We start from the raw sequence: 26,837 nt of genomic DNA, 5'->3' as shown, positions 1-26,837 counted from the left end.
CCAGGACTTCCCAGACCTCAGTGCCAGGCACAGCTGGCACAGCCTGCCAGCCCAACCTGCAGCCAGCTCAGCAGGGTAAGGCAGCACAAAGGCCCCTGAGAACTCACTGCCAGTGCCCACCTGGGACTCTGTCCAAAGCAGCTTGGATTAGGCAGCATTTTCTCTGGGGTAACTCAGTACCTTCCATTTAAAATACCCTCAATTCCTTGTTTTGAAAGAGGCAGAGACTTACTAGCTCCTACACCAGATTACTTCCATCCCACATGTTACACCTCGTTTCTCTCTTTAAACTGCCCAGTTTCTCATCATTTCTCATGTGCCTATGGAAGATCTACCCACTGTCATGAGACCCCTCAGAGCTCATGACCAAAAGTGAACACTGCCCAGCACAGGTGTCTCACTGATGCTTGGGGCTAAGGACCATGCTGCACATCTCATCCCCATTTTAATTCATGAAATGGTACCAGGCATGGCTAGCTCAGCCTGTAATTAAAATTCCAGAGCTAAGCACAAAGATATTCCATAGGAAAAGCTGACTGAAAGCAATAATCTTGACCATTCTGCTGGAGCTTCTGGTTTGAGGGCCATCATGTGGCCTACTTGCCAATTAATTCATGGAAAGAGAGCAAACACTTGAAAGCAAACAGTGCAGCCTGATGAAAGAACAGAGCAATAAGGACGCAGGTTTCCAAGCACCATAAACCAACATTCCACATCTCGCTGTTCCAGGCACAACTGACACTTCCCAGTCCCAGGGAAATGTGCTTGTTCTTTGTGTCACCTCAGACACTTCACCTGCCTGCCCTGTTCCCTCACAACTGCTGCTTCCAACCTCACCTTTGCCATTCCAAGCTCCACTGTGGGGCTAAAAGCCTCAATGAACTTTGCAAGTCTGGTTTTCATCACCCAGGTTTTTTTTGTTGGGTCTTTTTTACCCTTTTTTTTTTTTTACATTTTTCCTTTTCCCAGTGCCTCCCCCATCACTGAAGTCCCAACACAGCCTACAAACCCCACCCTACTCACATGACATCAACACAAATCAGCCCATTTGCCTCTGGGAGGATGGGTGCACGTCCTTATCTGAGCCTTCAGGCAATAGATCCTCCTCCAGAACTAAGTGGCCATTCCCCAGGGGTTAAGCAGCCCCAGGTGATGGTGAGACCTTGATCCTCTGAAAGCTCCAGAAGGTGTTTCTCCATGCTCCACATAAACTACACCCCTCAGAGGTCAGGAATAAAACTTTATTGTTTTCAGATCTCTTATCTGTGTTCAGCTAATCAGTTCTCTGTCAGAAGGTGTTTAACACAAAGAGGCCAATGGCTCTTGGCTTTTCATAACAGTAACCAATTAGAAAATGACCACAGTACAAGTTTCACTGGAATCAATCCAGGAGAAAAGCAAGGAAGGAGTTTGGTTTGCAAACCAAACAGAACAGTTCTCCAAGTGATTTGATACAAAAGCTGAAAAGGAGAGAGAAGCTGAGATGAAGGCAGAAAGAGGTACCATGAAGCAGATCAACCAGCTGATGCCTCCACAGGTTATCGTGTGACTTTTCCTTTCCTGGAAGGAAACAGGCTTCATGGGGAAGAGAAATCTGCCATTCCTGCTTTCCAGAAATTTGATCTGATAAATAGAGTCTCACACATTTCTTTCAGCTCTGCACTTTCTCTTGTAAAATCCCCCTGGCAACCAGGGGCAAATGGAATTAGCTAGAACACCAGAAACTCCCGTTTTGTTTTCATGTTGCAAAAATGAAACACAAACCAAGAAGTTCCTCCTCCTGCTCTTACCTCTTTCTGAGCACAGAGTCCTCTGGAAAGCTGCTTTGTACTTTGAGAACTCACAAATCAGATCAACTTGGGACAAAGAAGCAAACATTCATATTACAACAGTGGGAACTGTTAATTCATCTGACATGCACCTTGCATGGAACATCCCCATGACAACAACAATCCAATCATTTTAAACAGGTTTTATGTCTCCATCCCTATTAACTCCATGGAGACACAACCCAACTTCAAGACCACCAGTGAAGAGTTAAGGCAGCTAGAACAAACTGCTGTTTCACCTTCCAGCTACAAACTGAGTGAAAATCCAAACACTGCTGGTGAAAGCTTCCAAATACTTTATTTAGGAACAGTTCTGCCCATGTGCTGTGTTATTTTTCCCATTTCAAGGATGATTATGGAATTACCCGCATTCTGAAGTGCCTGTCACCAAGTACCTGGGTGCTTTAGAAAAACAACCAAAAGAAAAAGCTGCATGGCATGACAGAGGTCACCTACTCAAGAACCTACTGATCTCCTGTTGCTTATTCCTCATTTCAGGTCTATCTACTATCCAAGGACGAGTAAAAAGCAACAGATGAAGTCCAGAAAAAAAATGACCTTGTTTTCAGACAAGGTTTAGATCAGAGACAAAAAAAACAAACATCAAGACACCCAACTTCCCATGAAGAGCAAGTAGCTGTTTCTAAAGCTACCCATGAAGCCAGTTTCCCAGGAAAAGCCTTGCAGGAATAGGTTCTATACTGTATTTAGGTATTTAACAAAACACGTATCAACAAAGAAGGATCCTATTGGCCCAGAGTACAAATCCAGGTTCTACTCCACCACAACTGGGTAACCATTAATATTTGGTGTCTGCCATCCTTATTGGTAAGGAAAGAGGCTCTATTTTGTCATTTCTGAATGTTACATTTTTTTTTTTAAATACAGACTTTAAAATGGGAGTGGAAAGGGAAGGAGAAGTTACCCCCCTTGGCTACTGTTTCATAGCCCTCCTGTAGGCAGCTGGTTTAGTTCACCTTGCTGGTTTAATTCTGCATCTACTTTTGCCTCTGTTTCCACATCACAACCAGATTTCTAGACCAAAAGACCAAATTATAGTATCAAATAATGGGGCAGAGGGAGGAACCAAGTTATACCAAGGCTCTGGTCCACGGTAAGTAGATGTGTACCAACCCTGAACAGGCCACTGGTCACAAGCAAGCTCCATCTTCTCCAAAGCAGAATGTGGTTTCTCTGTGCTCCAGATTATTTTCAGCTATTTATAGAGTGCATGTGTATTTCTGAACTGGTTGTTTGTCTTCAAGACACTGGGAGAGAAGACAAGTGCACGGGAATATACACAGAACACAGGGAAGAAGATGGCAAAACTTCCCTCTGTTGGTTTCAGGTGCAGGGATCTGTGTCCTAAAGCCTCTTGGAGCTCTTCTTTCAATACAGAATAAAACCTCTGGCTCCTCAGGGGGTCCTGGTTAACTTTTGAATCCAAAGATGCCCTTTATGTATCCTGTGAGGCCACTCTTGGCCTTCTGCTCCACCTTGTCCTCCAGAGGTGGGAAAGCAACATGGTTAAGGGCCAGGTCAAAGAACAAGGGTTTGCATGGAATGGGCTGGAAGCCAGGAGGGAAGTGCACGAGGCTGACTTGCTTGCTGACAAGAGAAGGATCCAGACAGAAAGTCTCAAACCGTTCTGAGAGTGGCTGAAAGACACCAAGGCAGGAACACAGATTAATCACAGGTCAAATCAGAGCTGACAAGGGTAGAAGGAGCGAAGACGATTAAGCAAAAAAACTGACACAACAGAAGCTGAAACTCCCTTCTGGGGTACGTCTTGAAGGTAAGGTGGACAAATCTCACAGCATCACTGCTGGATGTCTGGAAAAACTCCCCAGGTGCAGGGAGAAAGGTAAATTTTAAAAAAAAAAAAAGAAATGAAGATGCCACACTAGAAGCTGCAAGCAGCTTCTCCCCAAGGAGCCCCACCCTGCCAGCCACCCTCAGGACTTGCAGAAGGAAACCAAGCCTCATGAAAACTCTTTAATAGACCAGTCCTGACCACACTCCAATCAGCATGACATTCCTGGAGTTGTAAGGACAGCCAGCTAACAGGCTGGAGGTAACACTCATTAAGAACACTACTGGAATTTGCTTGAGCTCTCAGCTCTTACCTTGCCATCCTTGACCTGAGATGGAGATTCAGCCTCATGAGTATCATTTGCATCTGAAAAATGGAAGAAGAAGTGCTAAGAGTATCAGTGTAATTTGGGATAAAGTAGGAGTCAGCTGTCCCCTAAGCTGAGCTATGAACCCTGCTTTCTGGGATAGGGAAGACAGTATTTTCAGTAGAATCAACTTGTTTTCTAGACTAAAAGCATCACTCATGCTTATCTCCAGGCCACACACTCTGTCCAGGGGCAGAGAACTTCTCCTTCACACTGTTGTAAGAAGCTCCTGAAAGAAGCCCAGATTCTGAGTTAAGCAGCAGATAATGAGAAGATCCCAGTGGGGTCTGTTAAAGCAACATTTAGGCAATAGGAGATGAGGCAAACCCTTATTTATCTTGGGATTCCAGAAGCAGGCACAACAAAAACAGCAGTCTAAGAAATCCCAAAGTTCATCCATTCCTCCAAAGTTCCCCTATCTGGTCGACACCCACAGAGACCAGAACATCACTGGTTCCCCCTTCTCAGTAGTTCTCCCAGCTAGGCAGAACTGGGATGAGGAAGGCCAACCTGTTTGCAGCAAAGCCATTAAACACTAAGTAGAGTGTTCTGTGCAGGTTACTGAAACAAGGGCACATCCTCATGAAGCATTTCCACATCTCTGGGCAGAGAGCAAGATGTCAAATGTCTAGTCACTGATTACCTAACTGCACTACACACAGCTTGAAGAAGTTAGAACTGGGAGGGGAGGAAGAAAAACAACCACGTTTTCCAGAGTCTACACAGATCAGAGTGAAGTGGAAAAACATTTGGAACTTCAGAAATGAAATAAAAGGAACAAAATAGCTGCAGGGGCATATTCAAGAGAGGTTAGAGCTCTGGTGCAATCGTGCAACTCACCTAATATAGCTGCTGCTTGCATGGAGTATTTCTCTGCATTGACTTGAGTGATCAGATCCTGAACATCAGGCAGCTCCTGGTGATTAAAGAAAATTATTTGAGAGCCTGAAGTGTGCAGGTTTAAGACCTGGGGTCAAGGTAAAACCTTACAAGGTAAGAACTAAGAAACTTAAGCTCTAGTGCTGATAGGCCTTCCTTGAAGAGGAAAAGCCACAGCACAGTCCTTCAGGCACTGCAGAAGTTGTTCAAAGAAAACATGTGAGAAAAACTGGAAAATTGTTATGGAGCAACATGTTACAGCAAGTCTGTGTCTCCTCCGAAGCAAGTGGCCAGCTGAAACACTTCCATATTGCTAGGAAGTGTCTGATATAATGTGTCAGGAAGTCACACTTGTTTTAATCTTCTCCCTTTTTAAGATCAGTCTTGAATTGTAATGGCCTGGCACCTCATTGACAATAAGTACCAGGACAGAGTTTTTTCATAAACTTCAGTTTTCATAAACTTCATAAACTTTGTGCCTCCTACACACAAGACAGGGCTCCTACCTTCAAGCTGTTGGTGTAAGCTCCAGCTCCTGACTGAACTTCACGGGCATATTTCAACACCCTTTCATACAAAACAAGAGCTTCACTCCATTTCTTTACCAGGACATAGGACTGTGCAATGAAGAAACACCTGCAACAGTGAAGAGTGGATCCTTGACATGTTGTTATCCACACCTTTTGTCAACTCAAATGACTGATCACAGGAGATACTACTAAGCAGCACTGGCCAGTTTTCCCTTAGCATCCAGTCTGCACTTCACAGAAGGGCAGAGGAAAATACAGAGCACAAAGAGTTTTGCAATAACAACCTTTGAAGATGCTAATGCTTGCTAAAGAAAACCTGGCTGATCCTCAGTCACCTGTAAGCTTTGTACACAAGTGTCTTCAATCCAATCTCTTTTTGGAAGTTCTTGTCCTCTTCTAGGCCAGGAAGCTGTGTCAGCTCCACGAGGTTCTGTGCAAAAGAAGAGTCAAGAGTAACAAATGCAGGTAGTGTTTTCCTCTGGAATCTGCTGAAGTAAGAGAAAACTGCCCCTTTTAGCAAGTCAACAATACACTCCCATGGGAATAGTTTCCAGTTTTCTAATTATCAGTATGCTAACCTTGTGAAGGACACTCACTGAAACTTTGTGCAAGTTTGCCCTCAGGCCAGATTTCCTGACACAAAAAGGAATGAAGGGCAAAGACTCTTCAGATTTCACATGGAGTAATTATTCCATAAGGCACTTCTCTTTCCTATTCACAACTGCTCCAGCCACAGGCTCCCAGAGTTAATAAGAAAATTATGCAAGAAACTGAGAAACTGCTTATGAAGGGCAAGTACATTGAGTATTCTTGGCTGCTACTTTCTTTGCAGCAGAAACCAGGGCAATTATCAGGGTGCTGCATAAAATAGCCAGAAACAAGTATTTTTAAACTGCATTTGAGTGTACAACCAAGGGCAGCACTTTCTGTTCACAATAGAAAGGACTCTTTATGTTTCATGTAGATGTGGAACATCTTCAAGGGGTAATGGATTAAAAATGGAAGAGGGGAGATTTAGGTTAGACATTAGGAAATTGTTTAGTGGTGAGGGTGGTGAAACACTGGAACAGGGAAGCTGTGGCTGCCCCATCCCTGGAAGTGCTGAAGGGCAGGTTGGATGGGGCTTGGAGCAACCTGGGCTGGTGGGAGGTGTCCCTGGGTTGGAACTGGATGATCTTTAAGGTCCCTTCCAACCCAAACCAAGCCATGACCTTCAACAAGGGAACTGCAGATCCTCAGCTGCTCCTCAGCCTTCACAGGGCAGCTCGCTGCGTTTTCTAGAATCCCTTTTTCGACCCACGTTCTCCCAGGCAGTGTGAAGAACCACAGCCCCCTCCCCAGCAGCACCTGCAGGATGATGTCGTAGAGGCGGATCAGGTCCTGGGGCCGCGGGGCGCGTTTCCCGTCCTCCTCGGGGCGCGGCTGCTGCAGCAGGGCCTTCTGCAGGGACCTGGCCATGCTCTCGTTGCGTCTGATGGCTGTGGACAGCTTGATGTAAGTCAAGTAACTAGGAAGATAAAATCACCGTTAGCAGGCTGTCAGAACTGCTCAGATATTCCTCTTCCTTCAGCCAAACAAAGCCCTCCTCCCCGCCCCAGTCTAAGCTGATAGGGGTGGATAAAAACATCAGAGAGGTCAAGAGGAGAGTGAAGTGAAATGTTTTCCAAGGTGCATAAATGTGCTCCTTATCCATGCAGTCATCCTCTGAGATCTGAAGAGGCCAGAACAGAAAAAGCCCCATAAAACAAAGCCACAAAGAGCATGACTTCTTCACACTAGTACAGGCAAGAATCTTTGCCTATTACCTGTGTAAATACTGGATGTTGGACACCTTCCCAGAATCGTTTTCCAGAGAGTGTTCCCGCTGCTTCTGTGGGAAATGGGGACAACAGACTGTGTGATTCACCTAAGACTGGCAGCAGAGGGAAGGAAACATCAGGAACAACTCAAAGTTTGGGTCAACGAGGATGTTACAACAGACTTCCAGGCAAAAGAATGAAGGCTTCTACACTGCTATTCACCCTCTCCAGTTGGGAAGAGAAGAATAAAATCAAAGGTGACAGACTTTTTTTGCAGCTTTTTATTCAAGAATCTCAGCCACATTTACTGTTAAGCAAGTTTAATGATAAGGAAATCAGTCCCAAGGAAACAAGCGTGTTGTTGGAAGTAGAAAGACTGTTGTTTGCTGCTTACCTGGTCTGGTTTCAGGTCCTCCCGAACAGCCTGAATGGCATCTCTGCACTCACTGAGCAAAGACTCAAACAGACGTTCCTTTGTTTCCTCATCTTCTGCCTAGGAGCAAAGGAAAGACAGATATCCATGAGGAATTTTTTGTATTTTGCACCCCATGATGCCACAATTAACTGAGAAGACTGTTTCAGTTTCTCCCAAGTTATGGCTTTAAGACCCATGAGCAGCTAGGACCCCAATTTGTACCTGACTGCAGGATGTTCTAGAGGACAAACTGCCAGAAATTGTGGGGAATGTGGCCAGGACTCAAAATTTAGCAGCACCGAAGCCCCAGCACACACAGTTCTGACCCTCACCCCTGCAACCACTACCTTCCCAGCAACTTCCCTTCCAGGATGGCACCCACATTGCTCCAGGAACAGCTGAGGTTGGACTGCACTGTGGGAAAGGCCCAGCAACAGAAGAAGAGCTGAGCGTTACTGAACTGGCAAACTACCAAGGTAGACTGCTCTTGTTATGCTGATTTGACTTCTTCTCATGTGGTAAGAACATATAGATGATTATCTTTTCTACCCTCCCACTCTATTAACGCTCACAGAGGCAATAATCTGCTTGTTTGAAGCATTTTTTTAAAGTAACCCTATACTTGACAAGTTGTGTCCGAAAACAAAGCAGCTTTTGCCCTCCTGCCTCAAAGCCAAAAACTGAAAACAAGTTCTAAAAAAACAAGTTGAAGCCTCATCTCTGCCAATGGGCTGGCATATCATGGACCCAACTGAAAAACCCACCCAAAGCCCAACTCGACTCCCACTCAGGTGACTGAGAAGACAACCCAGATGGGGACCACGAGACTCTCCTGATTTGTTAAAACTTCCCCAAAACCAACCTCAGCCTCAGCAATCAAAAGAGAGACTGAAGTGCAGCAGCACTGGGTAATAACACTTCCATGTCATGTAACAGCACAAGATGAACTTTGCTGCAACAAATTTGCAACTGTCCAAATGAATAAACTGTCTAAAAACATGCTTGCTTGTTTCTCTTCTGTAAGAGCTCCACAATCTCTGCCTCTCCTCAGCTTTGCAAACCCATTAAGGAATGTTATTTTTACCCTCTTACAAAGCCACAGGTATCTTGACCTGAGATGAAGGTGGGTTTTTTTGGGTTCTGCTGTTTGTTGTTTGTGGTTGTTTTTTTTTTCTAAGATTTGCTGCAAGAATTTTTAAGGTGGGAGTAACTGCTGAGAATAACCAGAGACTAGTCTGGCAGCATTCTCAACCTCACCCAGAGGAGCACAACAATTTCACTGTATGCACAAAAATGAAAACAGACCTGGCTAGATCATCAGTCAAGCACAAACAGAGAAAGGGCTGGGCTGTGCAATGAAACTTGAGGCTTTCCTTTCTAAGCAAAAACTCCTAGGTTTAAGCCAATTCTATGCATAAATACAGACATGTTCTGCTTTGAGAGATACCAGATCATTTGAGAAGTATCAGAGCAGAAAACTGAGATTCAAATGCTATGGCTGGTGATTTAAGAGTCCTGATAAAACAGCAAAGGTTCATCTTAAAGGGATCAAGGGGAATGATCCCACTGAACCCACTTCTGAAAGCCTAGGAATGCTCACTTCTGATTTATAATTTGTTCTAAAACACTGTGTATGATATCTGAAAGTGATTATCACCCTATTTTGCTACAGTCCTAGTTATCAGAGATGACCACAGAATCCTTGAGGCAATGCCAGAAAGAAGCACACTTCTCACTTCTGCCTGGCTAGTCCTTGAAGTCATGAATTCAGGTCTACAAGAGGCTGACATAAGGAATTTTAAACTTGGATTTATATTTCAGTTTTTTGGCTTATTTGTTCTGTTTCTCCAGTTACCAGAAAGACCCTGAATGCAGGGGTATAACTGCACTGAGAATCTCCAAATTTATTTATTTTTTACACAAAACACACATTTGTGTTTGCTTCTAATCAAACCCCAAAGAGCACTGCTGGGGTTTCAACTTAGCAAAGACTCCCAGAAAGGTGCCAAAGATCCCAGGAACCACAATGTGTTTGGCTGAAGCTGAACTGCCCCTCACAGCTGACACAGCAGCTGCAGAACTGCTTCCAAACAGCCAAGTTTCAGTCCTCTGGGAATGTAAATGCTGCTGTGTATTAGTGTTGGTTATGTGTGTTAGTTATGATCTGGTGCCACCAAACTCCCCTGTTTATTCAGAGCTTCCAAGGAACACAAAGCAAGATGAAAACAAACTCAGATCACTGTTCTGCCACAGCTTGATGGTTACAACTAAACTGAAAAGGTTCAACTGCTATCCTGGCAGGGTGGCAGTTAAAAGAAGGGACACTGAGCTCTAAGCTGCACTTCCACCTGCTGGCCACGCTCCTGTACTGCCTGAAAACACAAATTCAGCAACACACAATTCATGAGTTCACGTTTCCTACCCAGCCACATCCTATTTTATCCCACTCACACTCTTCTTAACACTCCCTCCTGCTCTTGCCCACTTGCCTTGTGGGCTTTTCATTTCATCCTTTCAATTTCTATGTACTGACATGACTCTCCTGGTGATAAATGGTTTTTGATGCTGCAAAAACCCCACTTTCAGTGGCAAGAAGGATCACTGAGGAACCTTTCACTGCCTTTTCAAACAGCAAGGGTGCTGTGTGCAGCCACTGGGAAGGAGAATACACCACCTGGGCAACATTTCCAAGAAAAATGAATGCTCCATGTGGAAAACTTGGCTGCAATGCTGAACACATGCATAGTATGTGCTACTGCAGGTGTTTCAGCACTGTTAACATTTGAAACTGATTTACATCCTGACAGTCAGCAATCCTCTTCCTGCTTCTCAGGATCTGTGTAAGTCAAGAGGAGACCTGGTGAAAATCTCACAGCACCTGCTTCACCTGGCAAACTCTTTTTGTTACTGGAAAGATGTGATTGATGGGTATCTTTTCTTTTGATTGCTCTGAAGTTGAAGCATTGGAGAAAGATACTTAAATAAATTAGAACAGTAATTCAAAACCAGTCACTCTTCAAATTGTAACTTCAATTTTCCAGTGACTTACAAATAATGATGATCACCCTATCACTGAAAGGTGGCACCAGAGTATTAACAAGAGCAGTGATACCCAGAACAGATCTAAGGTTGAGAGACCTGGGGCTTTTTAGTCTTAAGAAAAGAAGACTGAGAGGGGACCTTATTAATGTCTATAAATATCTGAAGGGTGGGTGTCAAGAATGGACCAGTCCCTTTTCAATGATGCTCTGTGACAGGATGAGGGGAAATGGCACCAAGTTGCAACATAGAAGTTCCACCTCAACATGAGGAGAAACTTCTTTATTATGAGGGTGACAAGAGCCCTGGGACAGGTTCCCCAGAGGTTGTGGAGCCTCCTTCTCTGGAGACTTTCCAGACCCATCTGGACACATTCCTGTGTGACCTACCCCAGGTGTTCCTTCTGTATCAGAGGGGTTGGACTTGATGAACTTCAGAGGTCCCTTCCAACCCCTATAATCTCCGAGATTACCACTTGGTAGCTGGTGGAAGCAATCCCCAACTGACACTTCAACTTTGGGTTACAGACAACTTTCCCACTTTTACTTTTACTTTCCAACCTCAAGTTTGGAAAAAAAAATAAAAAGATGATTCAAAAGCTTTAAGTCCAGGTCTTTGCCTTGCAGATTGAAGGAAAAAGGACAGAACACTGGCAGCAGAGATGGCTTCTGGTTACCTGAGCAATGGCTGCTTCATTGTCAGCCAGCCCCAGCAAGAAGATCCTCACTTTGTCTATCTTGACAGGAACAGTTCTTCCTCTCCACTCCACCTCACTCATGGTGGCTGCCTGCTTGGCTCGAGTCTGGGTGATCAGTGCCTGGAGAGAAAGACTGAATTCAGGAGCTTGAACTCCAAGGTATCCAAACCTGAACCTTTCCAATTCACATTAGACTTGACTACTTTGAAATCAAAAGTGTTTTTTAGGAAAGTGTGGTTTCCCCACAGAGCCCAGGCTGGGTTGCTCTCTCCTGATGTGTTTTAGCTCTTAATGGTGTGTTGCAGCAGTTCTTTCTGCTCCACAGAGTGATCATGAATCTTTCAAATTCCAGCATGCAAATAAGTTACCTCCAGTTTTTCTGCCAGAAGACCTTCAGTGCCACCAGACCTCAGTCTCATCTGCATCAACTCATTCATAGCAGACTGGTCACCTGAGAGAATCAGCCCATCAAGATCACCTTTCCAGCTGAGTTCACAAATTATTTTCATACAGAAATGCTGGTCAATAGATTTTACACTGACAATTTGGGGACAAAGGGGATACATTTACAATTTCATTCTGACTGCATAAGCAAACTGGTATTTTGTCTTTTTACACAAAACCACACACACACTGTTGCAAAATGAGTACACTTCTCCACTGCTAAACTTACACAGAATGTGTGCAGAATTTGCCCAAACCAATATTTAACCAGGGAATCATTTCAGTTGGAAAAGACCTTTAAGATCAAGTCCAACCATTACCCCAGCACTGCCAAGCCCACCACTAAACTATGTTCTCCAGCCCCACATTTACATGGCTTTTAAATCCCTTCAGGGATGGTGACTCCATCACTGCCCTGGGCAGCCTGTGCCAGGGCCTAGCAACCCCTTGGGTGAAAAAAAACTGCTCCCAATACCCAATTAACTATCAACTCAAGATTCCTTTCCTGTGAACAAGCCCTGCTCTTTGCTGGAGAGGAGGTGCCCCCCTTTCCTTACCAATATTGTAGGCACAGTAACGAATGTTGGGTGAGATCTCCTCCACACGCTGGTTATACAGCACAGCTTGTTCTTCTGTGAAAGCATTGGCCAGTTTTTCATATATGGTCCTACAGCAAAGAATCAGTATCAACACTGCAGTACATGCTGTTTTGTGAGAGGCTATTTTTTAAGGGAAAAGTGTGTATCTCTACTCTGGAGGATGCTGTTTCTGCAGTAGTACCTCCCAGTTAAGGGCACAATTAAGTAAAGAGCTGCTCTACCTACAGGACATAAACCTACCAGACTGATCCAACACCATTTACTGCATGAAGCTGAGGAGTGGGGGAAACTCACTTGCATTTGTTGAAAGCCTCCATTGCTGCCTTCCACTCCTGGTGTTCAAAACGAAGCATTCCTGTGAGGTAAGCCATGTATGCCTGCCAACAGAGCAGGGGCAAGTTCATTCCCTGGGACCCACAGCCTGGTTTGAACAACCTTTAGCATGAAACCTTCTCCTTTGTCTTCCCACAGCAGACAACTGATTTGGATTAAGGGTCACCTCCATTTTTTATTTGAACTGACATTGCTACATTTCTAAGGAGATTAAAGATTCTTCTGGCTTCCTATGCAATCAAAGTGGCCCATGGATGTCACTAAACTTTTTCCAGCATTGAGCTACAAAATGGCAGTTTGAATCGAGCATCAGTGCAGCCCCTTGTTCAGAGAGGCTGGTGTCACAACACAGCTGCTTTTTGTGTTCCAGGAAGCAAAGCCACAAGTCTTGTGTAGGTGGCTACTTTAGGGTATTAAACTAATTGATAATAGATAAACAGATTCTCAGGATGTGTTGCATCATCTTACTCTCATTCTTTTTACTTTTGCTAAATGTATTCCTCTTCAAAGCAAGGACAATCATTGGATACACTCAATCATCATAATCATAGAATGGTTTGGGTTGGAAGGGACCTTAAAGATCATCCAGTTCCAACCCCCTGCATGGGCAGGGACACCTCCCACCAGCTCAGGTTGCTCCAAGCCCCATCCAACCTGCCCTTGAACACTTCCAGGGATGGGGCAGCCACAGCTTCCCTGGGCAACCTGTTCCAGTGTCTCACCACCCTCACACTTAAGAATTTTCTCCACATGTCTAAACTAAATCTCCCCTCTTCCAGTTTTAATCCATTCCCCCTTCTCCTCTCACTACAAATCCTTCTCAAAAGTCCCTCCCCAGCTTTCCTGGAGCCCCTTCAGGCACTGGAAGGTGCTCTAAGGTCTCCCTGGAGCCTCCTCCAGGCTGAACACCCCAACTTTCAGCCTCTAGTCAACTACTTCTAAACACCAGGCCTTCAGCTTGGCTGGTGCCACTGCTTATTTCTACAATCCCAGCAGCTGCACTAACAACAAACCCAAGCCATTCAAAGGGCGACACCAACCAGTTCGAGAATCAGACCATTTTGATTAACTACTGCTCGACAAGAACAGCATCCTCACCAAACACCCCAACGTTCCCTGTTCAGTTTTTGCTGTGAAACAGGATCAAGTGGCAGTCATTACCTGGGCTTCCAGCTTTGTCTTGGCATCCACCCTGTTACTCTCACAGAGCCGCTCCAGCTCCTCAGCATGTTTCACCGCTTTGCGCAGGCGAGACAGCAAGTGGAACCGCTTGCGAGGCTCCGTGTTTGCCTCCTGCTTCAGCTGCATGGCATAACTCCAGGCCCTCTCTGCATCCATCAGGATCAACAGCAAGTACCTGGGGGGCAGGGCAAGATTGATGACAAAATAACAACACTCCAACAAGCTGGTATTGCACGTGAGCTGTAACAAAAGCTCAGCTTGTTTAATAAAAGGTAGGTGCTTTTATTTCTTAATGTTTTATGCACACCAAGTCATGTTATTCCTGTTCTCTGCTCTGTTTTGCACTACAGAAATGTAATTACCCAACTGAGGAAGAGGATTTGATATCTCTCTATAGCATGGCAGACACTATCAAGAGATTAATGATTTTAGGTCAGACTGGTTCAATAAGGGTGAACGTGTCTGCTACGGAGCATCTGGCTTCTTAACCAAACAGGTGGACACAGCAGACATTCCAAGTGTTTCTAAAAGATGGGAAATGAGCCCAAGATCCTGGCTGTTTTCCACATATTCTATCAGACAAGCATACTGCCAAATTCTGAACATCCAAGTGAAACTGGCAATCCAGTATTTCTGTTCAAAGGGACAGGATGTCTCCAGCCACAACCTGGCTACACCCTTTACGTTCCCAGCACTCACGTGGCTGCCACGCAACAGATCTTAATAAGCATCTCCTCTTTAACATCCAAGTAATGCACTGATTATGACAAGAACCCATGTTAGCAGCTATGAGTGAAGGAACTGGCTGTTGCTGCTCCCTATTCTTGTTCACATGATGGAGCAGGATCTGAGCAGCACCTCTTCCCCCTGCACTGTGGTCTGAATTTTAATCTCTTATTATTATCAACAACACACATCTCTGAAAAGAACTATTTCCTTAGATGTTGTACAGAACAGTTTTCCACCACACCCACATGAAAGAAGCTAACTACTGGTGCACTGCAGGCTCAATCCCATCCAGTAACTGTACCTGTTGTCTGAGAGAATCTCTTCAGTGACTTTCTTCCCAGTGAACTTGTGCCTGTTTCCCATCTTGAAGTTGAGAGTTTTCCGGAGCCTCCTCAGCCTACGGGAGCAATAACCCCTAAAGAAAAGACAAAACCCAACTTTGTTTATTGTTCTCTCCAACCAGCAAAAAAAAAGGACTAAAGGCTGTGACAGGCAACATTTTAACAACTAAGAGCTCCATATATGACACACAGGAAGAGGTAGATCAGAAACTACCTGTAAACCAGTGGTAACAGAATAGAAGCAAGGCAAGGAGACATGAAGTAATTCCTGATGTTGGAATTCACAGACTGGTGAAGGTTGGAAGGGACGCTAAAGATCATCAGGTTCCAACCTCCCTGCCATGAGGAGGGACACCTCCCACCAGACCAGGCTGCACAAGCCCCATCCAACCTGCCCTTGAACACCTCCAGGGATGGGGAAGCCACAACCTCCCTGGGCATCCTGTTCCAGCACCTTCCTGCCCTCCTGGGGAAGAATTTCTTCCTGATGTCTGACCTAAATCTCCCCTCTTTCAGTTTAAAACCTTTACCCTTTGTTCTACCATTGCCCTCTCTGGTGAAAAACCCCTCCCCAGATGAGGATGTTATCCTTACTGTCCTATTGCTTCATGTTTATCAAACACTCAGTTCTGGAGGAGTACAGTGATGACCAGTGAGGTGTTAACAAAGAAGATCTGAAAGGGCAATGGAGAAACAAGAGCCAGGCTGTGTCCTCCTCAGTGGAACAGTCACAGCACATGAGTGGAAAAAAAATAAGCACGTGTTGCTCTACAGGAAGCAACCTGCCAAGGGGGATTTACTCAGCAGACCATTTTTGTTGGCTGTCCCAGAGAGTTTACATGTGAAATGAAGCAAGGGCAGCCCCAGCAGGAACTCCAGGACACCCAGGCTGTTCACTGACCTGTACCTCTGGAAGTCTCCGTGGCGCAACCCGTGCTGCTGCTGGGACTCCTTCACGATCTGCAGGACTGTGACTTGTGTTAAGGCAGGTTGACAGGACAGTCTGCCCCCTCCTGCTGCCCCCAGGTAACGGAAGGGAAGGCCACAGGTGCCATTAAGTCAGCACACTTTGATCACTGAAGCAACCAAAAGCCTCCTAAGAACACACAGCTGAGAGAATGGAGGGTCCTAAAAGACTTCCTGAGCCCACTGCTCCTCCAGAGCTTTATGGCATGAAGGTGCACCATGAGCACCTCTTCTGACAGGCAACAGAGTCTTGCTGTCACCAGAGCTCCTTTCAGGATAACCAGCTACACCAACAGCCACTTCTAGGGTAAGAAAACTGCCTGCCAGTCACACTTGTGACACAGTTTCCTTGGCAGAACTGGAGAGAATTCTCCTGCCCTCCAACATCCCATCTCTCAGGAGAGGGAGAGAAGGACACTGAGCAGTTCTGACACAGCTTCCACAAACCAACTGCTTTCAGAACACACTGAACCTCACAGAAAGAGCTTCTGGGAAGTATTCAGGGCCTTGCTTTCCACTCAGTTTTTCAACACATTCCTGGTCTTACTGCAGGTTCCTGTGACAAGCACTCTGTGACAGAAGGTGACCCACAAGAGCATCACTCCATGATTTCCATCCAGCATATCTGCTGGTTTCTGTGCACCCTGCACTTACTTTGTTCACTTAATTATGCTACCAAAATAGAAAAATCATCCTGCATTCTAGTAATTTGCTGATGTTATCCATCCAGTTTATAATGCAGATTATTTTGTGAAATAAAAATCTCCATCATGCACAAGAAATCTCAGTGCTGTATGTATTTCTAGCCCAAAATTGCCCTTTTAGACTTTACTAAGAAGCCTTAAAAAAACCCCACAAATGACCTCATCCAAAGAAACCCTATGACTATGGCTAGAGAAAAAGACACTGCCAGACTTTCAAAGTTTAAAATGGCAAGTGTCTATCAAGGCATTTTCTTGGAACTGCACCTGAAAGACAGTCTCTTTAGTTCAAGTATTAAAATCTGCACCCATAGTTATTGCACTGAATTCATTTGCATTTGTAGAACAAACAAGTCAAACTGCAATGTCTTAACTGGGCACTCCTCCTCTTTTTTTCAGACTTTTATCCTGTGCAGTTACTCACCAAATCCAGTCTCAGTGATTCCTAACACTGCATGGACAATTACTGTGTCCACATCTTACTCAAGAGTTACTCTACAACACCTGGCACATGCTAAACAGAAAACTGCAACCTTAGTGCACTGGGCTTTTCCTTTTACCCAGAAGATAAAACTCAAGCTCTACCACAGCTGTACAGCTGGACTAGTTTCACATGAAAGTTTCACACACAAAAACGCAACGAACTTTAAGTGTTAAATCTGGAGGAGCCGGTTTGCCACCTCAGGGTCCCCGTGAGGATTTGTTTGATCCACTATCTCCCACTTCAAGCACTAACTTCACCGCCAGGAAATCCCCGACAGCCCCTCCGATCTGTCCTGCCCAGCCCAGGAGCTCTGCCCTGCCCGACAGCTGTCACGCCGTTCGGAAGGAGAAGCTGCAAATGTGAGGAATCAATCCAGTCTAGAGATGCAAAACTGACTCTCCCGGCCCATCCAAACCAAACTCTCCCCCCAGGGACGGGGCAGCTTCGCTCCAGCCCCCGCACCGACCCGCTCAGCCACCCCCGGGGCTCCCAGCATGAGGCACCCGGGCTGGACACAGGGCCAGGGAAGCTCCCGCTGCCCGGCCTGACCCTCTCCCGCGGGGCAGCAGAGCCCCCCGCACCCGCCAAGCCCCGCGCTCCCCACAGCGGCCGCCACGTCCCCCCCCGCCGGGCCGGGCCTGCCACGTCCCCCCGCCCGCAGCGCAGGATGCTCTCCAGGCCCAGGCTGTCGCCGAGGCTGCCGGCCTGCAGCCCCGCCGGCCTCTCGTTCTCCTTGTTCTCCTTGTTCTCCTTGTTCTCCTCGGCGCCTCCTCCTCCTCCCGCCCCGGCCCCGCCGCGGCCGCCGCTGCCCCGCCGCTCCGCCGCCATCTTGCGCCCGGGCCGCCGCCGCCGCGGTGCATCATGGGCCGGAGGAGGAGCCGAGGCCGTGGCCGGCGCGGCCGCCGCGGGGGCAGACGGGATCGGGGAGGACCGGGGGGCGGGGGCGTCCCGGGAGTTGGGTGCAATTCCGGCGGGATCGGGCCCTCCTGGGCGGGACGGGCCCGGCCCGCCCAAGGACTGACGGCGGGGTCAGCCCCCAGATCGGCCCCCAGGGTCAGCCCCCCGCCCTGTCACCCCAGCACTGACACCCCAATCCTGTCCCCTTTATCCACCCCAGCAGTGACACCCCAGACCTGACACCCCAGCCCCCAGGGTCAGCCCCCTGCCCTGTCCCCTTTATCCACCTCAGCAGTGACACCCCAGACCTGCCAGCCCTGACCTCTTCATCCACCCCAGTGACACCGCAGCCCCCAGGGTCAGCCCCCCGCCCTGTCACCCCAGCAGTGACACCCCCATCCTGTCCCCTTTATCCACCCCAGCACTGACACCCCAGCCCCCAGGGTCACACCTGCCAGCCCTGACCTCTTCATCCACCCCAGTGACACCCCAGTCCTCAGGGTCAGCCCCCATCCTGTCCCCTTTATCCGCCCCAGCACTGACACCCCAGCCCCCAGGGTCAGCCCCCCGCCCTGTCACCCCAGCAATGACACCCCAGACCTGACACCCCAGCCCCCAGGGTCACACCTGCCAGCCCTGACCTCTTCATCCACCCCAGTGACACCCCAGCCCCCAGGGTCAGCCCCCCATCCTGTCCCCTTTATCCGCCCCAGCACTGACACCCCAGCCCCCAGGGTCAGCCCCCCGCCCTGTCACCCCAGCCCTGACCCCCCTCGCTCACTTCAGGGCTGAACCCCCAGCCCCCAGGATCAGGACCCCGCGCCCTGTCCCGCTCACCCGCCCACAGCCATAACTCCGGGCATCCCAAGCTGCTCCAGAGCTGCTTCCCACCCCCGCCCGCCTTTGGGGCCAGCAGGGCTGCAGTTTGCTGCTGCCCCCCTCCAGCGAGCAGCAGGGTTTGCTCCTCTCCCCTTCAGAGGGCTCAGCGATGATCTCTTCTTTCCCATTCCAAAGCTCTCCTGTCCCTCCTGTGAACGTGAAAGCCCAAAGGGGAAAGAGAAGAGCCAAGCCCTCCCGCTGCAGCTTTTCATTGCAAATCTTTTGGAGCCGTTTTTTCTGCCTGCCCTGGGTTTCCATCCCATCTCTCAGGGATCCGTTCCCCTGCTAAACCAAACCCTGTTTCAGGATGATGCTGGAGTAGGGGGCTGGGGGTTGCACTGCCATTTGGGAAGAAGCCTGAGTGTTTTCCCTCGTCTTTTTTAAGGCTCTCTGCAGCCTGAAGGGCGGACCTGGCCCCTCTGTGAGCTGGCTGCAGCTGAAGGGACACCTGAGACCCCACCAGTGTCAACAAACCCAAATGCCAGTGGGTGTTTGAGGGCACAGGGAGCTGGGGCAGCCCCCCAAAAAGGGTGAAAGCTCCCTGGGGCTGGGCTTTCCCCCTGAGCCTTGCAAACCCCCAGAGCTGAGGATGTGGCAGAGCTCTCCCTGAGGGCAGGGGGGATTCCCTGAGGGTGTGTGGCCAGTCGGGATGGGGAGAGGAAGGCAGAGCTGCTCTGCTCTGTGTCAGCACCTCCTTGTGCCCTGTGGGACAGCCGGCTTTCCTCTGCACCGGCCAGTCCCAAGACTCCCATCCGTAGAGGCTCTGAAGGAAAAAAAAACAACCAAACACAACACACACACAAAAAACAAACCCAGGCAATATCGCTGGCACGAAAACATGAACAAGATTTGTTCTTGCTGCAGTGAATTCCCCTGACCCCCCCCACCCCTGGGGAGAAATACAGACTATCCTGCAAACCTGAGCTCATCTCTGGGGTGTGTTGGTGCAAGGATCGAGCTGCACCTTCACAGGCTGAGAGGATCCCCGTTCCTAAAAACAAAACCAACCCTGCAGCTCCCGGGCTTGGATGAGCAGTGCCCGCTGCAGGGGGGAGCAATAAGGAAAACCACCCGGACCCCCCATTTTGGGTGTCCCTCTCTCCCTTTGGGGTGCCCAGCCCAGCCATCCCAGCCCCTTCCCAAGGGGTCACAGCACTGAAGGACCTGTCACCCACCCAATTTACCCCTCTCCGAGCTCCTCTGCCTGCCCTGCCGGTGCGGGGGGTGTTTTATCCTGGCGGGTAGCGGGGCTGGGGTCCCTCCCCTGGGCTCAGGGAGCGATGTGCGGGGCAGGGCTGGAGTCACCGCCCCGGCCCCCCCCCCCCGGGAGTCCCCGGCAGGAACGGGAGCTCCGAGCCGAGCCACGGGAGCCGAGCGGCCACGGGAAGCCCGCAGACCCGGAGGAGGTGAAGGTCGCCAGGCTCCCCCGCATCCATCCCCCCTCCGGTACCCCCGGGGCTCCCCCGCATCCATCCCCCCTCCGGTACCCCCGGGGCTCCCCCGCATCCATCCCCCCTCCGGTACCCCCGGGGCTCCCCCGCTGCAAACCCGCTCGTCTCTCCCCGCGCCCCGGGGGGTGCACAGCCCGCGCATCCCGGGGGGCTCTCCCTGCACCCCTTTTCCCGTGCAAACCCTTCCCGGCTGCATCTCTGGGGCTCTCTCATGCACCCCCTGTTCCGGGCATCCCCCCCAGGCTCTCCGTGCCCCCCTTTCCCATAGATTCCCGGTGCTTTTCCTGCTGATCCCTCCCTGTTCCCCCCTTCCCTCCACATCCCCCCAGGCTCTCCGTGCTTTCCCATAGATTCCCGGTACTTTTCCTGCCGATCCCTCCGTGCTCCCCCCTTTCCCGTGCATCCCCCCCCAGGCTCTCCGTGCCCCCCTTTCCCATAGATTCCCGGTACTTTTCCTGCTGATCTTTCCTGCTGATCCCTCCGTGCTCCCCCCTTCCCCCCACATCCCCCCCAGCCTCTCCGTGCCCCCCTTTCCCATAGATTCCCGGTGCTTTTCCTGCTGATCCCTCCGTGTCCCCCCCTTCCCCCCACATCCCCCCCAGACTCTCCGTGCCCCCTCTGCTCGCCCCCGCTGCTTCCCCGGCGCTCGCTCCCGTCTCCCTCCCCTCTGCCCGCTCCGTGCGCTCCCGGCCATGAACGGCTCGGCGGGGGAGCCCGAAGCGGGCTGGCAGCCCGAGGCCCTGCTCATCCCCCTGCTCTACCTCCTCATCTTCCTCCTGGGCACCGTGGGCAACTGCCTGGTCCTGGCCGTGCTGCTGCGCAGCGGGCAGGTGAAGAACACCACCAACCTCTTCATCCTCAACCTGGGGGTGGCTGACCTCTGCTTCATCCTCTTCTGCGTCCCCTTCCAAGCCACCATCTACACCCTGGAGGGGTGGGTGTTTGGGCCCTTCATGTGCAAGGCTGTCCACTTCTTCATCTACCTCACCATGTACGCCAGCAGCTTCACTCTCACTGCCGTCTCCCTCGACAGGTAGGAAAGGGGATGGGGGGGCTCCCTGCACCTGGAGACTCCCCTTTCTCTGGGTTCTACTCCAGGCAGGAGAGGGGACAGGGTCCCCTGAAGCTCAGCCCTGATGGCTGCTGCCTCCCAGAGAGGTCCAGGAGCATTTCACAGTTCATGGGTGCAAGGAAATAAGACCACTGAGGGTGGGGTGCTGCAGAGAGGGTTGGATTGGGACCCCCAGTGCCCAGCTGGAAGAGGCTTTTAGACTCCAAAGCTGTAGGACTGGGGTTTATCTGCAGGCTCTGGCAGCTGAATAGGGGATAGAAAAAACAGAGAGGAACCAAGTTCAGTCCCTGGGCAGCCCTGGCTCTTCCCAGAACACAGAGAGAGAGCCCCTGCCCTCCCAACAGCCCAAGGCAAAGCAGGAGAACCTCGAGGAGAAAACACTGGGATCTATAAGCTGGGACACTGCTTTTCCCACCCTCTCCTTTCATTAGCAAAAAAAGCCAATTTGTGTCCCAGCAGCTTCCCTTGTCCCAGTGACCATCCCAGGGTGGGTTTTAGCTGGGAAGCTCTATAAAAGCAGCCTGTTGCTCCTGCCTGTGCTTGCAAGGGCTGGTGAGGTCCTAACTGCAGTGAGCAAGAGGCAGGGAGCTCCTGGTGCTGCTCTGCTCTGTGCTGGAAACCCATGAGATGTTGGGTTGTGGAAAGCCCAGTGGAATTCCCCTGGGAAGCACAGTGGCAGCACCAGGGCAAGGCTGGATGCCACCTCCCATCCCGGGCTGGCACTGCTCTGGCTGCCAGGACAGCCCCTCCAGCCCCCCAGAGCTAAAACACAGCCAAGGGCTCCTCCTGCATCCCACAGAGCTGGGGGAAAGGGGGCGTAAAGCAAGCAGGGGCTTGCACAACCCCTGGATCAGGGTTTAATTAAGGACCCAGCTAATTGCAGAATTGAAAACGAGTGATGTGCTTTTGCACATGGCAGGGTGAGGAGCACTGTGTCTGGGGGTGCTGGGGACTTGCTCCTGCCTTCATGTTCCCAATTCCACCATCCCTTGTGCCAGATTGACTGATGGTTGAGTGAGGATCTGCTGGAGTAGGGAGAGGGACAGAAGGGGATGGTCCCCATCTTCCCCATGAGCACTGCTAGGAGCCCAGAGGGTGACAGGACAGGGTTGGGGGAGAGGACCCTCCTGCCTCTACTGGGACCCATTGAAACACCAGGGAATCAACTGTGGGACTAATTGCCCTGGAAAGCTCAGATCCATCACTTTTGCCCTTTCTCCAGCCTGCTCCTGGGGTGGCTCTCTGTGCCCTCCCCAGGCCCCAGGTCTGCAGTCGTGTCCCTCTCCGTTCCCTGTGCAGATACTTGGCCATAAGATACCCCCTGCACTCAAGGGAGCTGAGGACCCCCAGGAACGCTCTCGTGGCCATCTGCATCATCTGGGGACTGTCCTTCATCTTCTCGGGCCCCTACCTCAGCTACTACCAGGAGTTCCAGCTGGCCAACCTGACTGTCTGCCACCCCATCTGGGAGATCCCCCAGCGCAAGGTGATGGACACCTGCACCTTCATCTTCAGCTACATCATCCCGGTGCTGATCCTGAGCCTCACTTACGCACGGACCATCCGCTACCTCTGGAGATCCGTGGACCCTCTCCAAGACATGTCGGAGTCCAAGAAGGCCAAGCGGAAGGTCACCAGGATGATCATCATTGTCGCCGTCCTGTTCTGCCTCTGCTGGCTGCCCCATCACCTGGTCATCCTCTTTGTCTGGTTCGGGCACTTCCCCCTCAACCAGCTCACCTACGTGCTCCGCATCCTCTCCCACCTCATCTCCTACGCCAACTCCTGCCTCAACCCCATCGTCTACGCCCTGGTCTCCAAGCATTTCCGCAAGGGTTTCAAGAAGATCTTCATCTGCCTCTTGCGCAAGCAAGCAGCCAACAAGGTGCGCCTGGCCCAAGTGACAAACACCCTCAGCGTGCTGGAGGCAGAGCTCAGCCAGATGACCCACCTCAGTGAAGCTCTGCCCGGCCGCTCCTCCCTGAGCTGCAAGGTCCCAGCCCAGCCCTGGGGGGAGGCAGAGCCCGTGGGACAGCAGCAGAAAGCAGATGGCTCCTTCGTCACCTTCAGGGTCACCTAGTGCGGCTTCTTCCCACCCCCAGGGCTTTTGCAGTCTCCTGCAGTGCGGCAGGCCCGGGGATGAGCTACATTTTGGGTTGAAATGCATCCATTTGGACCCTTTTTCGTTCAAATGTGTAACTCTTAAAGCAGTGCTGCTGGCTGCAGACTCAGCCAAGTGACCCACTGAGGAGCCAAGGGCAGGATTTGCTTCCACCAAGCACCTGCTAAAAGCAGAGAGATCAAAATCCCCAAACCAACTCTCATGTGTCATCACTGCTTCCTCCATCATGGATGAACTTACACTCTGGGTTGCATCTACACCTGGAGTCTACTGGAAGCTCTGGTCCCTCCGGCCACCACAGTGTCTGGCTGGAGTCAGCAGTGTGTGCTTTTAGGGACATTTGGGAAGTCCTGGTCCATTTGTGTCCCAGTTCAGGAGCTGTGTCCCAGGGCACTGCTGGCCACAGCCACACAGGCACAAACCCAGCTCAGATAGGAAAATCCAGGAGAGAAGAGTAGAAATCAGGAGACAAACCTTCCAGGCCAGGCTTCACATCTCCCTGGGGTTTGGGGAAGTTTTCCCTAAGATGGGACACAGCTGGAAGCAGCATCCATGGCCAAAACAAGTGCCATGGCCTAAGGACAGGACTGCTGAGGGCACAGGACGCTGCTCTGTGCTGCTGGCTGTGGCTCATCCCTGCCATGTGGGTGCACGTGAGGCTCTGCAGAGCATCCAGAGGTCACCAAGGACCAGTGGGGAGGGCAGCAGCTTGCCAGGGGAGCTCAGCCATGGCCTGATGGCAGAGGTTGGGACTGCCAGGGGAGGCTGAGCGGGACAGCAGGGGGTCAGTGCAGGGAGAGGACTTTAATGCTTTCAAACAAGTTGGGCTCAGCTCAATCTCAGGCCAGGAAAGGTCCTTGCAGAGAATAACTTAGCAGAGCACTGGCACTGCTTTCCTGTGGCCATGGAGTGATGCCAGGGCTGTGCGAGTGCTGGAGGACCCTGGCAAGATGGAGAAGCCACAGTAAAACCGACCCTTCATCCTGCATTGGTGTGTCCCATTCCCCTGAGAAACCCCACAGCAGAGGAGAGATGGGTACTGGAGGGGTGGTGGGACCTGCTGGCCTGAGGAAAGCCACAGGCAGCAGGGGGAGAAGCACGTGGGTTATGGCCGAGCACGTTCATCAAATGGCACCGTGTTCCCCTCAACTCAGCTGGACCTGAGCAGGACAGGCTGACGAGGCTCATGGGCTCCCCACTCTTAACACTTCCAAGGCTCCACGAGACCCATCATTTTAAAAGGGCATCATGGGAATCGGATCAATTAGCTCTTTTGAAAACCCTGCAGCAGGGCACAGCAGGAGGAGGTGGTGAGAGCACCCGGGCATGGGAATGAGCTGGGCTAAGTATCCCTGCAATGCCCAGGGCTGTGCCCTGACAGCACCAACCACCCGTGAGGATCGGGTCTCTAGAAATTGCCATTGCAGTGAGTATAAACCTGTCTGTGCCCATTTCCCTGCTTGTGCACCCCCTTGGCAGAGCTCCCCAGGACTGGGATGCATTGCAGGAGGCTGTTGCTACCCAGCACCCAACCCACTCCACACCACTCTGCCCTCCACCACTCCCCAGGAAGCTTTTGGTTGTCAAACAGTTTTTTTCCCCTGCTGAGTGTTACTATAACCAGATCTTCCTGTCCTCCCACAGAGGGCCATAAATCGGCCACAGCCTCATATCAATAACCCTTCTATTTAGTCTAGGCCTGCTCATGGCATAAGTCACAGAGAGCAAGTGTATAAACAGCTCAACTCTGTACATCTGGATTTATGTCCCCTTCCCAGCCAGGGAAAACATTGAATCAGCCTCACAAACATAGCTAAAAGCCTTATTTTTCTCCTGCCCTCATCCACCTCTGCTTAGAGAGCCACAGGGTCTGGCTCTGATGGATCCCTCCACACTGAGGGGTTCAACCCTCTCTCCTGGACACAGTTATCACCTCACCCTGGGGATGGAGATGTTGTCCCACTGCCTCTGCAGTGCCCAAGGACAGGGGTCCCTGTGCTAACATGGCTCAGGGTGCACTGTCCCCTGTCCCTTCATCCCATGGCAGAGGGGACACAAACATTGCTCCCCTCCATCTCACCTTCCCCAGACCTGTTCTCCTCTCACACCCAGCTGCACCCACAGACCTCAACCTGAGATGCTGCAGGGCATGATGGTGCCTGTCCCAGGGTCACACCACAGGAAGCCCCACAGAGTCAGCACTTGCTTGCAAGCCCAGCTCATTCCCCTCCACAGAGGGCTGAGTTCCCAGAAAGGACAAGAGTTGCTCCTGAGTTCATCTTTTTATAGCTTTCACAAGAAAATAAAAATAACCAGCTCACAGATGTGCAAGTCAGTCAGCAAATCTCAATCTTTGCATTGTGCCCCAGCAGGAGGCTCGAAATCCACCCAAAAAGAGTCCTGTGGGGGAAAGAAGGAGCTGGGCTGGTGCCCAGGTATCTCACCTCACCTTGGGGTTAGAGCTGGGGTACCAGGGGAAGGACCCAAGAGGAGGAGCAGCCCCCCAGGTCTGCTGCTGCTCACAGAGAGCCAGGGCTCCTGGCCCTGGGAGACCCATGGGGAGCAGGGCCAGGCAGAGGGGCCTGGCTGTCCCCCCAGACTCCTCACCCAGCCCCAAGGAAGCTCCTGGTGCCACCCCTGAGCTGGCCCTGGGAAAACCTAGGGCCACAGCGTGGCCACCAACCTCTCAAGTGCCCAGTACCAAGCTGCCCCCAGGCTAGGGGACAACTCCAAGCAGCAAAGCTGGGTCTCTGGGGACCCACTTCTCACAGCCATGCTGGATCCTCTGGCAGCAGCGTGGCCACCATGGAACAGCCAAAGAAGAGGCAGATGACCCTGCTGGGTGGCTCTGGGTGACAGCACTCTGGCTGTGCAGGCAGGGCACCCCATGGTCCCACCCTGGCAGAAGCAGGCTCACAGCAACCAGCAGGAGACAAGTGTTAAATGAAGTTTATAAACTCAGTTTGTTTCCCCAAGTATTTTGCCATTGCATGGGAAAGGAGGCTCAAAAGAGCATGAGCAGCTTCGAGCAGTGACTACCAGCCAGGGGAGGAAAGGGGACAGGTCTCCTCACCAAAGTAGCTCGTCAGAATCACACACAGCTCAGAACATCCCTGCTCCCCCTCAGCTCAGCTTTGCTGCTCATTTTTGCAGCTTTGGGTCTTGTTGAGGAGCCCCAACATGGCTGTAACACCAGCACAGCAAGCAGAGCCCTGGGACACAGGTGCTCTCACCCCACTGCAAGGCCCTGGCAGAAAGGGGTTTAGAAG

The 26,837-nt window shown here is 50.6% G+C and overlaps 2 protein-coding genes across 2 annotated transcripts; one reads left to right on the top strand and one right to left on the bottom strand.

The window, feature by feature from the left end:
• Positions 1–1,227: 1,227 nt before the first annotated feature.
• Positions 1,228–17,988, bottom strand: SRP68 (signal recognition particle 68). The gene is made up of 16 exons (XM_051634879.1): positions 17,819–17,988; positions 15,898–15,964; positions 14,957–15,070; positions 13,906–14,101; positions 12,706–12,788; positions 12,370–12,479; positions 11,737–11,819; positions 11,348–11,488; positions 7,612–7,710; positions 7,224–7,288; positions 6,766–6,925; positions 5,754–5,848; positions 5,395–5,524; positions 4,850–4,925; positions 3,956–4,008; positions 1,228–3,487 (listed from the first exon to the last, which is right to left on the bottom strand). Exons 1-16 carry the CDS (start codon positions 17,973–17,975, stop codon positions 3,260–3,262), a joined length of 1,857 nt encoding a protein of 618 aa, XP_051490839.1. The 5' UTR covers positions 17,976–17,988; the 3' UTR covers positions 1,228–3,259.
• Positions 17,989–21,060: 3,072 nt separating this feature from the next.
• GALR2 (galanin receptor 2) lies at positions 21,061–23,526 on the top strand. Its single transcript, XM_051634930.1, has 2 exons — positions 21,061–21,407; positions 22,746–23,526. The coding sequence occupies exons 1-2, from the start codon at positions 21,067–21,069 to the stop codon at positions 23,524–23,526; spliced, it is 1,122 nt and encodes a 373-aa protein (XP_051490890.1). The 5' UTR covers positions 21,061–21,066.
• Positions 23,527–26,837: the final 3,311 nt, after the last annotated feature.

This window comes from Apus apus, chromosome 17 (genome assembly GCF_020740795.1).
Source record: "Apus apus isolate bApuApu2 chromosome 17, bApuApu2.pri.cur, whole genome shotgun sequence".
Classification (NCBI taxonomy): domain Eukaryota; kingdom Metazoa; phylum Chordata; class Aves; order Apodiformes; family Apodidae; genus Apus; species Apus apus.
Note: the sequence above shows the minus strand (reverse complement) of the source record. Positions and strands in the feature narration are given on the sequence as shown.